At 38.1% G+C, this 15,595-nt stretch overlaps 1 protein-coding gene across 9 annotated transcripts in view; it reads right to left on the reverse strand.

Annotated features, from left to right (window-relative positions):
* NUP98 (nucleoporin 98 and 96 precursor) overlaps positions 1-15,595 on the reverse strand; it is a 101,165-nt gene that overhangs the window by 21,498 nt on the left and 64,072 nt on the right. For 8 of the 9 annotated variants that reach the window (XR_005020846.1, XM_036859596.1, XM_036859595.1 and 5 more), the window contains 5 exons: positions 10,654-10,831; positions 9,705-9,869; positions 3,842-4,024; positions 2,952-3,108; positions 998-1,427 (listed from right to left, as the gene is read on the reverse strand). Coding sequence is in view for 8 of the 9 variants with exons in the window: in XM_036859596.1 (XP_036715491.1) it covers positions 998-1,427; positions 2,952-3,108; positions 3,842-4,024; positions 9,705-9,869; positions 10,654-10,831 (1,113 nt within the window). In the remaining variant the exon portion in view is untranslated. The remainder of the gene's footprint in view (positions 1-997; positions 1,428-2,951; positions 3,109-3,841; positions 4,025-9,704; positions 9,870-10,653; positions 10,832-15,595) is intronic. The other variant, XM_036859594.1, reaches the window with a different exon arrangement.

Below are 15,595 nucleotides of genomic sequence, written 5' to 3' on the forward strand. Positions count from 1 at the left end.
CGTTTCTCAAACCATACTTAACTCATTAAGTTATGAGTTATCAGTATCAAAAGTCATGAGGCTAAGCTTACAGATACTAAAGAACTGACTCTCAATTAAGATGAGCATACAGTTGACCAGCCTTGATCCAATTTTTAAGACTGACATTTACAACCTCTAAAATATCACGACATCATGGATAACCTGGGTTTAGGATCAATATTCCTAATTGTGAGGTACAAGAGATGCTGTTGTTTTTTTATTTCTTCAAAATCAACTTTAAAAACTAGTAATAATAGGTGATCATAGTCACTTAATCTGTAGTAAAGATAGCACAGTTTGTTACAATTATGAAAAGTAAATAGAGAAAGGTTACAAATTTTACAAAAAACTGTATGCATACTATGTAATAACTACCAGAACACTATATATATTTATATATATATATATATATATATAAAATCAGTACAGCAATATATAGTATATAAAGTATATACAGAATTATAATCACACATATGTAAATATTAATGGTGGGAACTGTGTAGAGATATATAACATGCATAATTATCAGATGTCATCTTATTTCCAAATACTTGTGTTATGGATTATCCACAGTTCATACATTTACCTTATTAAGTCTAAGATACAGGGAATGTGCTTTAATGAGAATATACCTTATTTATGAAGAAATTACCAATATCTAAGTGAGAAAATAGAAAAATGACTAATGCAATAAAAAGGATGAAAACTCAAGGAATGCTGCGGCATTAGCTTTGAGTCTGTTACTTTTCCAACTAAAGTTTAACCATTAGATAACTATTCTATACTCTTCATACCTTGATGGTACAAATGGAGCTATTAATCATTTTAGTTTTTAATTATACAAATAAAATTGTGCTAAGAATATATCTAGAAAGATCACAAAGCAGGGCCCTGACCTTGGGTCTCTTGGTGATGAAAAGCTTTTTCTCACCTACCACGTTGCCCTTCTCAAAAAGCATAAGGATACGTGACTCACGATTTAACAGCTACTGGATTAGGCAGGAATCCATATTCCACAGAATCAGCGATCTGATGATTTTCCAGTTCCTGAGGGCCACTCAGCTGTTCTCCACTATTAGCAAGAGTCCAGTTGGGGCCCCAACCAACCCGAAATGAGCGTCCCATAAATAGGGCCAGGTCCATCAGGAGTTTCCCCTTTCCATAGGTGACAGACTTTTCAAGAGGAACTAGGCCTGGTTGTCTGCGTGTACCCACTGTTTTCAACTGAACCTCAGGGGCTGGGCTGGGCACCGTAAACACAGAGGTCAGGGGTGGAGGGACAGACCAAGGGGATGTGGATGCAATATTCATGAATGACGATGTTCTGGGAGTGCGACACTCTTGTAAAGAGGCACCTGGTGAAAGAAAAGTTCCACTTGCAAATTTTGATTGTAGTAACCCACCTACTAAAATAAGGAAAAAAAAAAGACTATTAGAAAATACAGTCTATTGATTCTTGAACAACAACAACCATCAAGGCTGAAATTATAGTTTTATTAAGCTACTTAAATCAGATATAGATGACCAGGAGCAGCTTATATCAGATTCTACAGAAATTCCTCTTTCACACAGGAAATCAAGGCAGGAATTCTAATGATGATGATGTCACCAACAATAACAACATTAATAACACAACTACTACTACTACTACTATTTAAAAAAACTATCTAGCACTTATCTGCAGCAGACTCTATATAAGCCATTTATATACACTGTTTCATTTCATCCTTCAATAACTTTAAATGAAGAACATTACAGTCCTCACTTTACAGACGGGAAAACTGGGCTCAGTTAAGTGACTTGTCCAAATCCACAAAGCTACTAAGTGGCAGGACTGAGAGACAAACCCAGCTAAGTCTGACACCAATGCTCATGCCCTTATCAGAATGCCAAATGTAACATTTCTCCGTCAATATAAAAAGTTGGTAAGATCAAAACTCAAATTCATACCACTCCAGTGCTCAATGTTAGACTTAAGAAAACAGAAACCCATCTTGCGATTGCATATATGCCTTTCAGAAACCCATCTTGTGATTGCATATATGCCTTTCAGAGGCATCTTGTGATTGCATATATGCCTTTCAGAAGGATAGTTCTTGTCATTTTTGCCTGTTTTCCAATTTTATGTATTTCCTGTCTAAAGCAAGGAGTTAGTTACTGAAGTATGAGATTTTCATGTAGTGTTCATTACGGAAAAGCTTGCTATAAATGTTTAACTGATGCTTTATTTATTAAAGTATTTTTAAAAAGGAAAGTTAATTAGGGTACTCAAAAGAATTGAAAAATAAACATTTAGTTTTTAAGGCAACATAACAAATCTCTTCCTGGTAGTTCCTCTGGCTTTCAAAATGTTTTGAAATTACACCTGCTGAACTCCTTTGTTGATATCAATACTCTACCTCCAATCCCACATAGTTACAAGCCCACTAGGAGAGATAAGAAAAGCTTTAAAATGTAACAGGTAACTGCTGTCCTGGGAATTGGGGAAGGTTTAGGGAAAGGTAGAAATCTGAAAAGTTTTGCACATTATAAGCAGCAGCATTTGCCCCTAGAAAGCAATAAGGATAGTGTTAGAACTGCACAAAAAGAGTACAGAGCAAGACAACTTGCTGATTTCTCTAAGGTATGATAAAAATTAGGAAATCTGAGCTTACTGTCTAACCCACATTCATAAGCAAATAAAAACATGCCCCCCAACAAAACAAATGCTTTTTTTCTCCATACAACTTCTGCATCTGCACCAATGACCATGTTTTTTAAAAACTGGCCCCACCTAACAGGTACATTTATAAGAGTACATTTCTGCTTGGCATCATTATGTCATATGCCTTTAGGGAGCTGTTTGCTACAGAAGTCGACTCCGCTTAGAAGAAGATATGTGAAAAGCCAGATTTTACAGCTTTCTTGCAAAAGAGCATCTTTTACAGTACCTAATGAACGGGATTTTGATGAGTGAGTTGCTGAAATGGGGAGCCTGGGAGAACAGATTTCTTGAGAAGTATCTGCTTTAGAAGGAAGGCGACTGAAGCGTTGATCCAGGACCATATCTACATCTTCTTCATCAGCAAGCAGTGATGCTTTCATGATCTAAAAAGGCAATATCTATAGAATGAATGTGCTCCCCCAAATCCAAAGGCCATAAAAGAAAAATGCAGTTTACAACAACCAATTTTTTAAAAAGCTCTGTCTCAGGCTGTGTCCAGAGCTAGTATAATATTTGTGTGACTGACTCTGTTCCACTGTATGTGCCTGAAGGATAGAAGTTATATAAAACTCCTCTGCTTTGTATATACAGTCTCACCAGAGGCTGGCACACAGCAGTTGCTCACATGTCTGCTGAATGAATTAATTTCAAAGTCAAATATAAGTCAAAGGCTAAATTCATAATATGACAAAAGGCACAGGCAGGGGGAAGTTGAGACAGAGCTTAAAGAAACTTGTAACTACAATTTAAAAAAAACAAAAAATAAACAAACGAACAAACAAAACTCCTGTGGAGCACTTTCCAGAGCTTCAAAACCTCTCTGTAAAGTAAATGAAATTAATATTTTATAGTGCTCACGTTAAATGACTTGCCTAAAGTCACACAGTGACAGTTACAAAACTGGGGTTAGAATCCAGGTCTTCTGAATCTCACTATAGCCTTCCTCCCACGAATGGGAAAATGATGCCTAAACATGGGCCATATTCCTGGTTTTTCTCATTCCAGCGACCACTCAATGCTCTTAAGTGATTAATGCAAGAAAAAGCCTGATGTTATGAATGGAAGATAAATATTAGTTTGGATTCCTGTTGTAGTAAGGGTGGGTTAGCACTTCACCTGTAAGACATGTGGATTAATTCCCAGTGAAGACGCAATGTGTGTTGAGGCAGACACAGGTTCCTGATCCTCAGGCATGCTCTCTTCTAACATGGAATCCAAAACTGGCTCCTGGGTGATATCTACCATGTCACTGTCCAGTTCCACAACCCTCCCTAACTGCTCCACCTCTGGGCTCTGGCTCTGTAGACAGCAGAAAGATCAGGGAAGCAGCATTAAACGACACCAAATAGACACAGAGCTTCTAGACTATATTTACTTTATTCAAAATATGATACAACAATATTAGGTTCTGCCCATTCCATCATAATATGAGGTAGCATATTTGCTAAACAGGATTTAAAAATTACCCCAAAATTCCTCTATTAGTACTTGGGATCCAAATGAGGATTCATGGAATCACCCTTTTGTAATATTATGGTCTGGAGCCTGGAACCTAAGCCAGCACCCATACTGAACATATGGTCTTCTTGAGACAAAGGTTATGCCTTACTTGATTTAGTTAGCAACTATAATTTTCTGATTTACCAGGGTTACCCTGCCCTCACATTGCCTTGCAGTCAGAAGCCACTGGGAAAAGAGAATAAAAGATACAAATATCAAAGTCTCCAGTAACTCTGCATTTTCTTAAAGAAAACATTTAGATATAAATTTCTAGTTATCACAAACACAATTTTGGGCCTGGAATTTATCTTTCAGGAGACTGAATCCTAAGATTAGCTGGGCTCTACCTGTGCAGTATCATATCAGATGACGAACTTGCACTCTAATTTCCCAAAAGAAAAAACAAAGTTCTATTAGGAACAATTTTTATCTGGGAATAATTCCTTTATGTTTAAATGTGTCAAGAGTTAGATTTACATTTATTAAGCAGTTTTAAAGACATAGCCATGATTAACAGTCTATGGTTTGAAAAGGTAAACATTCATAAAGCTGAAACACACTGTAAAATTGGCTCAGTGCAAATTCATTAAATATGTCCTAAACTTGCATATGACCTAGTAAAATGTTAACAAGCGGCTAAGCCAATTTATGAAACATTCTCAAATCTAAAAGTTCTTCCAATTAGTTTTCTTCCATAATCTCATCTGTAGATTAATAACCTTCCACAATTTTTGGCTTACCTTTCATGAGTGGCCTATTTCATGCTAAACTTCAAATGGATGCTATTGTACAATAGGTGGCTAAAAAAAAAGTTTCATGATTTCTTTGAACCAAGAAACAACCATTAGCATAACTTTTTAAACTTTAAACTTTATTTTCAATGGTATATTATCTATTACTCCCCTGAATTCCTTTAACAAATATCCTTACTAAAAGAATGACTATTTCCACCTATAACTGTAGAAAAGTTGAGGTGTTGGAAACGTGGTGAATTGCCACTTAAGTTGTGAACAATCCCCAAGGACTGCTCTAACAAACTGGAGGCTAGATAATGGTTAAAAGACAAAAATGATACTATTTTTTACCTACTGGGGAGGCTACAGGCAGGTCTAACTACTTTTACGTTTTAAAATTCTGGAAAAAAAATTAAAAGCAGACCTGATGGTGATCCTCCCATTATAATTACATGAATTACAGGAACACTCCAATGCCCCCTGGTCTGTTAACTTTTAACCAATTCACTTTTAGGAATAGTTCTGAAATTCCCCATCCTCTGTCAACCTGTCAGGATACCCTTTTCTGCTGGGCTCCCATAACACCTTGTCTATACCTATTTTATACACTGTATCATGGTATAATTCCTTGTGTGTGTGTGTATACACACACACACACACATACACACACACACACACACACACACACATATATTTGACCCACCATATTGTGAAGGCTTGAAAGTAGAGATTATAGCCTACTATTTTCTGTATCTAACACCAAGCACATTGTTAAATTCACCAAAACACTTTGTTATTTCTACTGGCTAATGCAGTGCCTGCCACACGGTAGAAAAAGCTAATACCTATGAAAGATAAGAAGGAGTATAGGTGCGAGGAAAGGAAGGAGGAGGAGGAGGGTTTCAATTTACTATACTATTCAACAAAGGAATAACTGTAACCGCAAGAGATGCTCACTTAGAACACTTTTAGGCAAAGTGGCAGGATTTCATCAAGTAACTAGATTAGAGACCTAAGGGACTCAGCCTATCTTTAAGAAAGCTAAGGATCAAGGTTCTATTTGCTTCATCCTCATGCATAGACTTCAAAGCTACTGTCACCTAATAAGTGGACAGGGGGAAGTGAATTTGAAACTATGAGGACCTGGTAAACTCCTAGAAACCCCATGTGTGAATCTCATTTAAGTATATCTAAGTAATTGCAACAAACTACCCCAAAAGATGTTATTTTCAGAGAAATCTTGGGAGATCAGGTGCTTCCTCAAAGCCAGTACTAGAAAGAAAAGTAGACAATAAAAAAAATTGGTGACACAGAAGGAAAGAAGGGGGTAAAAAAAAAAGAAGCCCATCAAATACTAAGTAAACAGACAAGATCTACAAAATGACTCTCTTTAGATATATGGAGGGTGATGTTTCACGACTGAAACCTTTAATGTTTTTAGAAACCTCCACTCTCCAGCTCAAAAGAATCTTCCTCATGCAAACAATACCCTAAAGATAAAGCATCTCTTAATCCAATAGATAAAGTAATGCAATGAAGTTAAATCAAGATACCTTTATTCAACGAAGGGTAAATATCCAATCCAAGGTCAAACCCATGTTTAAATAATTCATATTGTTCTCCCAGCCAAATAGCCTAATCCAATATATAACTACTACTATTGCCTGCCTCCAAAACAACTCATTTTCTAACAGCAAAGAACGTTTTATATTCATTTTGCTGGAAAATCAGCCCTGTCAACAATACTGTGTTCAAGAGCAATCCCATGTCAGGGTTACAAGGGCCCATCAAAGTGTGCATGTTTCTACACATACATTCACAGATATTACTGCAGGAGGCATAGGATTCAATTACATGAATATCTGAAAAAGGCTTGTGGCTATAGAATTATTTGATATATAATATGTATAAATTACATAAAATATAAATTAAAATATATATTGATTCACTGGCTAAATTTAGATACCTGACACTTTATTTTTTAAAACAAGTAAACACAAGATAAAATGGAATTTTCTTCTAAATTCTAATCACTTTTTTCCTTTAAAAAACTTTTAAAGTTATTTGAATGTACTCACCGAGTAAACAATGCTAAGTTTCTGAGCAAGTCAACTAATGTGTCTTGATGGTACTGAACACAAGTTACATTTCAGTATAAGGCTTAGGAAAAAGCTACATGTCTCTCTACCTCACTGCTAAAGTTGTGAAGTCTTTCGACAGTTTCGAAACGAGGCTACATATCTCAATCACCTGGGGGAAAGCATTTAAAATATAAATATGCCTGAGCCCCAATGCCAGATACATGGAATCAAAGCTCTCCAAGGTATTGATGCAGTTGGCTGAAAACTGGGTCTTAGATCAGCATTTTAGAACAAATGTTCTAACTACCACACAAATGTTTCTGCAACTGCCCTAATTCACCTGTGATGAAGGGTTTTCTGCCACCATTTTCTCTAACTTAAAAGGCACAGAGAGGGAGTTTCCTGGTGGCCTAGTGGTTAGGATTTGGTGCTTGCACTGCTGTGGCCGGGGTTCAATCCCTGGTCGGGGAACTGTGATCCCACAAGCCGTGCAGCGCAGCCAAAAAAAAAGGCATAGAGGAGAAGATTACATAAAAATATAGTTACCTTTCTGTTTTCTGGTTGCTTAGATTCACTTGCTTTTTTAGGAGCAAAGCAAGGTTTAAGAACGAACTGCAAAGAAGGGACTGAGGATATTATACAAAAGATAGTAGAATAAATGTAACCATTAAACAAAACTATATATCTTCCTAATGCCTTAAGGACACCCCCCCACCCCCCGCCCTCCCGCTAAAGTCAGAGAACCTGAGATTGTGTACAGGGGAGGAAAGAAAGCTACAGCAGACTGAAGGAACACCGCATCACGGAAATCAACCCCTCCAGGGAGCCAGGTGACAATGTGAAGACAGTCATCTTGACACTGGGATGAGAGGACTGTGCTGTTTCCAGTTTATTCAGATGGCTCAAGTATTTTCCTCATGCCAAGTAAAATGTAGGTCCTGCTGCTAATAACTCAAAAACTGTGCAACCACTGGCATTTCCCCTAACCTCACTTAGGTCACTGGGCATTACAAAAGAAGAGTTCTCCAAAGTCCCCTGTTATTGTTCTAACATATTAGCCTAAATATCTAAACAAGTCTACCCATTTCTCCCTTCTGCATCCAAAAGGTCAAAGACCACCCACTTCCTCAATCAAAGGAGATATCTGGATAAGATACCTATTCATTATATTCTCTTTGCCCATCTTGATCCTTACCACCTCTCCTTTTCCTAGAACCTTCTCCTGAAATTTCTTGGTGCTCAGTTTTTCAAAAGAACTCTCACCTACCGTAGTGCCATCACAGGAATTTATTGTTATCTCTTACTATTTGTATTCTGGAAATTAAAGAGCCTAAAAACCACTGATGGTCAACATTACATAAATTTGCTCTATCTGTCCACAAGATGAAGCTTTTCTTTTTCAGCTGTATCTTTAAGGAGCCTACATATTACTTTTATTGGCAGAAAAGAAGGCTATCTGACTCTTATCCAAAGAAATACATATACAGTATACTGCAAGATTGGAAAGAGAGATTATACAAAACATATGATTCAGACAAAATGAATGTGGGTAACTGGAAAACCAAGTCCATTTACAGCATTTCTTTAGTTCAGAAGAGATGTATTCTAAATAGAGGGGTATTCTAAAGGCTAAAATTATAAACATAAAAGTCAACATAGTTCCCATTTCCCACTTATATCATACCCTCCCCCTCACCCTGTACGCGCAAACGTGAACATATATACACAAAAGTCTCCAAAGTGCCTCCCAAGAAATTATTTAATCAATCATAAAAATCGCACATTTCAGCAGCCATAAGAATTGTAGCATGGAAAATTCCAAAGGTCCTGCTTTTAGCAGCTGAGAGGTAGAGGATGCTTTACAAAGACATTTTATATCAAGTTCTCTTCTTTGAGATGAGTATGGCAGCACAGAAAAAAATTGTTATAACCTGATTGAATATAAACAACATCCAAATGAAAGTAAAACTCTGAGTTGGCAAAGAAACTACCTGATATTTAAATTACAAACCTTTCCTTACAAGGACAAAAGGTTTATACTGGCTTAACAATACTGAAAAAGAGTGTGGTACAGGTAATTGCAATAAATGATGCAGCCCCTACTCTCCCCAAGCCAACAATTCATTTGTATTCTAAAGCTTTATGTATTTTCATAAAGATTATGTATTGTCAAAATACAAATATCAAGAGATTACCTGAAGTATAAGCAAACAACTTGAGAAAAATGGAGTTAAAAACCCTTGCAGAAAGCTAACTGAACTTTTAAAAAAAACCATGGAGGTAAAGAATAAGATTAAACTGCACATCAGGTAGTCAAGAAAAGTCGGGTTTACTTTGCATCAACCCACACAAGCAAAATACTATCTTAAGTTGATCACTGAGCAGAGAATTCAGCAAGTCCAAATGAAGAGAGAGGGAGGTGTCTAAGAATGACAATCTGTAGAAGGAATGATCCAAACAGCAAGAGAATTCTTTGAATCTCTCAAGTAAACAACAGATGCCAGTACCACCTCATGCCCTCCCTTGTAATTATCTTAACATGATTGCCAATACATTTGTACTCTTCAAAGTTCCGGGGTCATAAAACAGCTTTGTACTAGCTGAATGACTTGCTTTCAACGTCTGTATCATGGACTCCATTCAAATTCATTGTCCCGTCTCTACCTGGGGTGGAGCTGCTGGTTTGCCATTAAGAGCCATCTGGAATGGGGTGGCCTGGCCTGCAGGAGGTAAAGGGGCAGTCTTCAACTTCTTTGTACTAGTTTTGGATGGCCGTTCCTCCTCCTCTTCGTCAGAATCCTGAAGGCCATACTTAGAAAAATGAGAGACCTAAGGAAGAGAAGAATCCAACAAAATCAGTTTTAACACTGTTATATTCAGAAGGGCTTCCATTATACTTGCCCTTGCAATCTTACAGAATTAGCTTCAAAAAAAAAATAAAAAAGGAGAGATCAAAATATTTAAAGCACAATGAAATGTCACGTATCACACTTTACTGTTTTTTTCTAAGATTTAGATGATGTTTGGTGCGTGTACTAGTTGCTCATATAATTACTAACTTTCTATATTAATACAGGAAACCAAATCCAGAAGAGTCATTACTATTTTCGGTATATATGTATATATCGCGTGCGCGCGCGTGTGTATGTACTGCCTAGTTGTTCCCTACCTACACAAGGGCCTTCAACAAGCTAAATAATCCAAATGGTCTAGAAGAGAAAGAATCCACTGGACTAAACTATCAAGGAAGGGAGGAAGTCAACCTCTACATACCCAGAAATCTTTAAAAGAATAAAAATTATTTAGGAAGAGGTGATCTATCAAGAGACAAAAATTCTGCCTGATGTCCCCAATGATGCCACAAATTAGAAAAACACACCATAGAAGTATTATCTAAATGGTCATAAGATGGGGTGTAGAACTTGAATCATGTGCTCAAAAAGTTTATAATAGCTCCTTACTGCTCTGGGGTTTAATGAGATGCGTAATTTGAAGCAAATTATGATGTATCTCTATATCTATTTCCTAATTTGTAGAAATAGAATTTAAAAAAGGATCTCTTCTAACACAGTTTATAACCACAGTTTATAAGAACTAGGTTAAATGACTATACCTTAAATACCCAAGAACCAGTTTCAGGACGGTACTCTTTGAACTGAGCTCCCTGTTTCCTTGAAACTGCTTCCAATCTTCCCTCATAGTTGATATCAGCAAGTCGATCTGGGCTCTTTATTAAACAACGAGATGTTTTATCTGTTGGCCAAACTCCATCCAATGTAACTTCAGCCTTCCTGTAATGTACAATCAAGTAAAGTGTAAATGTTTCATATTTTATGACCAGAAAGCCAAGTAACATGTATATACACAGCATATGTAGGTACCTGTGTTACTGTGGAATTATTCTGCAGGTGTTTCATAAACTTGAGTCCTGGCTCCTAAGGTAGATGGGCTTAAGAGTAAGGAATTACCCCCACATCAACTAGCTAAATATCTGGTTCAAGAGTGTCAAACCCCACTTACTTCAAACTACCATGGTACCTCAATTATTTCCAATCCGATTTTTTTTTTTTTTAGTAAATTTATTTATTTATTTATTTTGGGCTGCGTTGGGTCTTCATTGCTGCGTACGGGCTTTTCTCTAGTTGTGGCGAGTGGGGGCTACTCTTCGTTGCGGTGCGCGAGCTTCTCATTGTGGTGGCTTCTCTTGTTGCGGAGCACGGGCTCTAGACATGCGGGCTTCAGTAGTTGTGGCTCACGGGCTCTGGAGTGCAGGTTCAGTAGTTGTGGTGCATGGGCTTAGCTGCTCCGCAGCATGTGGGATCTTCCCAGACCAGAGCTCAAACCCGTGTCCCCTGCATTGGCAGGCGGATTCTCAACCATTGCGCCACCAGGGAAGCCCCTCCAATCCGATTTTTTTTTTTTTTTTGCGGGCAGGGGTTGGACCCTGCATTGGGTCTTCGTTGCTGTGCTGGGGCTTTCTCTAGTTGCGGTGAGCGGGGGCTACTCTTCGCTGCGGTGGCTTCTCTTGCTGCGGAGCACGGGCTCTAGGCGCACAGGCTTCAGTAGTTGCAGCATGTGGGCTCAGTTGCTCCGTGGCATGTGGGATGTTCCTGGACCAGGGATTGAACCCGTGTCACCCGCATTGGCAGGTGGATTCTCTTTTATTTTTAATTATTTAATTATTTAATTAATTTATTTTTTGTCTGTGTTGGGTCTTCGTTGCTGTGCGCGGGCTTTCTCTAGTTGCGGCGAGTGGGGGCTACTCTGTTGTGGTGCGCAGGCTTCTCGTTGCGGTGACTTCTCTTGCTGTGGAGCGCGGGCCTCAGTAGTTGTGGCACGCGGGCTCTAGAGCGCAGGCTCAGTAGTTGTGGCACATGGGCTTAGTTGCTCCGCGGCATGTGGGATCTTCCTGGGCCAGGGCTCGAACCCGTGTCCCTTGCACTGGCAGGCGGATTCTTAACCACTGCGGCAGGCAGATTCTTAACCACTGCGCCACCAGGGTCCCCAATCTGATTTTAGTTAACACTTAAGCTATGCATCCTCGACCAAGTCCAGTGTTAATAGTCCAGTGCAAGGACCTAAGTCTTAGTGAAGGTCTTAAAGTGCTATCGTACATAACAACAACAGTAATAATAGCAGCAACTACCATTAACAACGAATGCCTGCAGAATGAGGTATCAGGAACATCACAGTATTAACCATTAAATAATGAGTGTGAATTGATGATAATAACGGTAAGGTAATCCTTCTAATAGCAATATTTGAGACCAAGGACTGTGTCCTATTCATCCAGTATGCCTTGCATTTAGTACAGTGATTACCACATAATAATAGATGACTATTTTTAACATTAATTTTTACTGTGGTTAAAAAGGTATAACAAAAGTTATCATCACCATTCTACTGTCTGTTTCTATGAATCTGACTCTCTACATGCCTCAAATAAGTTGACTCATACATTATTTGTCTTTCTGCAAGCAACTGGCTTATTTCACTTAGTATAATGTCCTGAAGGTTCATCCGTTCCGTAGCGTGTGTCAAAGTTTCCTTCCTTTTTAAGGCTAAATAATATTCCACTGTGTGTACATACGTTTTGTTTATTCACAGACACTTGGGTTTCTTCTACCTCTTGGCTATTATGAACAGTGCTGCTATGAATATGGGTGTGTACATATTTTTTCAAGACTATTTTTCAATTCTTTTGGATATATACTCAGAAGTAGAACTGCTGGTTCATTTTTAATTTTTTGAGGAACCACCATACATACTCTTTCCCATAGCAGCCAAACCACATTTTACATTCCCACCAATAATACACAAAGGTTCTAATTTCTCCACACTCTTGCAAAAACATGTTATTTTTCTTTTAAAGTAACCTCCTAAGGGGTGTGATAACTCACTGTGGTTTTGATTTGCATTTCGCTAATTATTATCAATGTTGAGCATCTTTTCATATGCTTGTTGGCCACTTGTTTATCATATTTGGAGAATCATGTATTCAAGTCCTTTGCCCATTTTTAATTAGATTTTTTTTTTTTTAAATGGTTGAGCTATAGAAGTTCTTCATATTCTGGATATTAACCCCTTATTAGATATATGATTTGCTGGCTTTTCATTCTGTTGATTATGCCCTTTGATGTACAGAAGTTTTAAATTTTGATGTAGTCCAGTTTGTTTATTTTTACTATTTGTTGCCTATGCATTCAGTGTCGTACCCAGGAAATCTTTGCCATATATATTGTGAAACATATTCTAAGAGTTTTATAGTTTTAAGTCTTATGTTTTAGGTCTTTGATCAATTTTGAGTTCATTTTTATTTATGGCATAAGGTAAGGGTACAACTTCATTCTTCTGTTGTGGATATCCAGTTTTCCCAAAACCATTTGCTGAAGAGATTGTTCTTTCTCCATTGCATGGTCTTGGCAACCCTGTCAACATTTAACCATGTATGTGTGGGCTCTCTATTCTGTTCCATTACTCTATATATGTCTGTCTTTATGCCAGTAACACACTGTTTTGGTTCCTGTAGCTTTGTTTTTCAAGTCAGGAAGTGTGAGTCCTCCAGCTCTGTTATTTTTCAAGATTAGTCTGGCTATTCATGGTACCCTCCCTTGAGATTCCGTAAGTTTTAGGATCATTTTTTCTATTTCTGCAAAAGATGCGGCTGGGATTTTGATAGGGATTGCATTAAATCAGTAGACAGCTTTGGGTAGTATGGACAGCTTAACAATTTTAAGTCTTCCAGTCCATGAACATGGGATATCTATTCATTTATATGTCTTCTTCAATTTCTCTCCAGTGTTTTGTAGTTTTCAGTGTACAAGTCTTTTGCCTCCTTGGTTAAGTTTATTCCTAAGTATTTTATTCTTCTTGATGCTACTGTAAGTGAAACTGTCTTAACTTCCTTTTCAGATTATTGTTAGTGTACAGAAACTCAACCGTTTTTTGCGTGTTGATTTTGTACCTTGCTACCTTGTTAAATTTGTTTATTAGCTGTAAAGTTTTTTGTGGAACCTTTAGGCTTTCTACATATAAGATCACATCATCTGGGACTTCCCTGGCATCCCAGAGGTTAAGACTCCACACTTCCACTGCAGGGGGCATGGGTTTGATCGCTGGTTAAGAAACTAAGATCCCACGTGCCGCACGGCATGGCCAAAAAAATAAGTAAGTAAAAATTTAAAAAAAAAGATCACATCATCTGTGAACAGAGATAATGTTACTTCTTTCTTTTCAATTTGAATGTCTTTTATTTCTTTTTCTTGTTTAATTGGTTTGGCTCGGGTTTCCGGCAGTGGCAAAAGCAAGCATCCTTGCCTTATTCCTGATCTTAGAAGAAAAGCTCTCGGTCTTTCACTACTGAGTATGATGTTCACTGTGGGTTTTTCAAATATGGCCTTATTATGCTGAGGTAGTTTCCTTCTATCTTTATTTTGCTGAGTGTCTTTATAATGAAAAGGTGTTGAATTCTGTCTAGTGCTTTTTCTGCACCGAGATGATCATGTGGTTTTCTTCCTTCGTCCTTTGTAAATGTGATGCATTACATTCATCAATTTTTGTATGTTAAGCCATCTGTGCATTCCAGAAATAAATCCCATTTGGCCATGGTGTGTAATCCAATCGATGCAGTGTTGAATTCTGTCTGCTAGTATTTTGTTGAGGAGCTTAAATCAATATTTATTAAAGATATTGGTCTGTAGTTTTCTTTTCTTGTAGCATCTTTGTTTAGCTTTGGAATCAGGGTAATGCTTGCCTCAAAGAATTAAAAAGTGTTCCTTCCTCAATTTTTGGGAAGAGTTTGAGGAGCATGGTGTAAATTCTTCTTTAAATGTTTGGTATAATTCACCAGTGAATCCATCTGGTCCAGGGCTTGGGTGAAGCGGGCACCAGGGCAGGGGGTATTGATTACTAATTCAATTTCCTTATTGGTTACAAGGCTGTTCAGAGCTTCTATTTCTTTGTTTTTATTATTATTTATAAATTTATTTATTTATTTATTTTTTGGTTGTGTTGGGTCTTCGTTGCTGCGTGTGGGCTTTCTCTAGTTGTGGCGAGCGGGGGCCACTCCTCGTTGTGGTGCATGGGCCTCTCATTAAGGTGGCTTCTCCTGTTGTGGAGCACGCGTTCCAGGCACGCGGGCTTCGGTAGTTGTGGCACTCAGGCTCGGTAGTTGTGGCTCGCGGACTCTAGAGCACAGGCTCAGTAGTTGTGGTGCACAGCCTTAGTTGCTTAGCACGTGAGATCTTCCCAGACCAAGGCTCGAACCCGTGTCCCCCGCACTGGCAGGCAGATTCTTAACCGCTGCGCCACCAGGGAAGCCCCAGAGCTTCTATTTCTTCATGATTCAATCTCAGTGGGTTGTGAACATAAATGACTTTAATTGTGGCCCTTTCACCTGGACCATTAGAAACTAGTATCTCACACTAAAATATAGAGAAACAGTTAAGCACAGTCACAGCAGAAACAAGAGAAAAATACTATTAAAAAGCATTTTCTGGGACTTCCCTGGTGGTCCAGTGGTTAAGAATCTGTGCTTCCACTGCAGAGGGCAAGGG

This window comes from Balaenoptera musculus, chromosome 8 (genome assembly GCF_009873245.2).
Source record: "Balaenoptera musculus isolate JJ_BM4_2016_0621 chromosome 8, mBalMus1.pri.v3, whole genome shotgun sequence".
NCBI classification, from domain to species: Eukaryota; Metazoa; Chordata; class Mammalia; order Artiodactyla; family Balaenopteridae; genus Balaenoptera; species Balaenoptera musculus.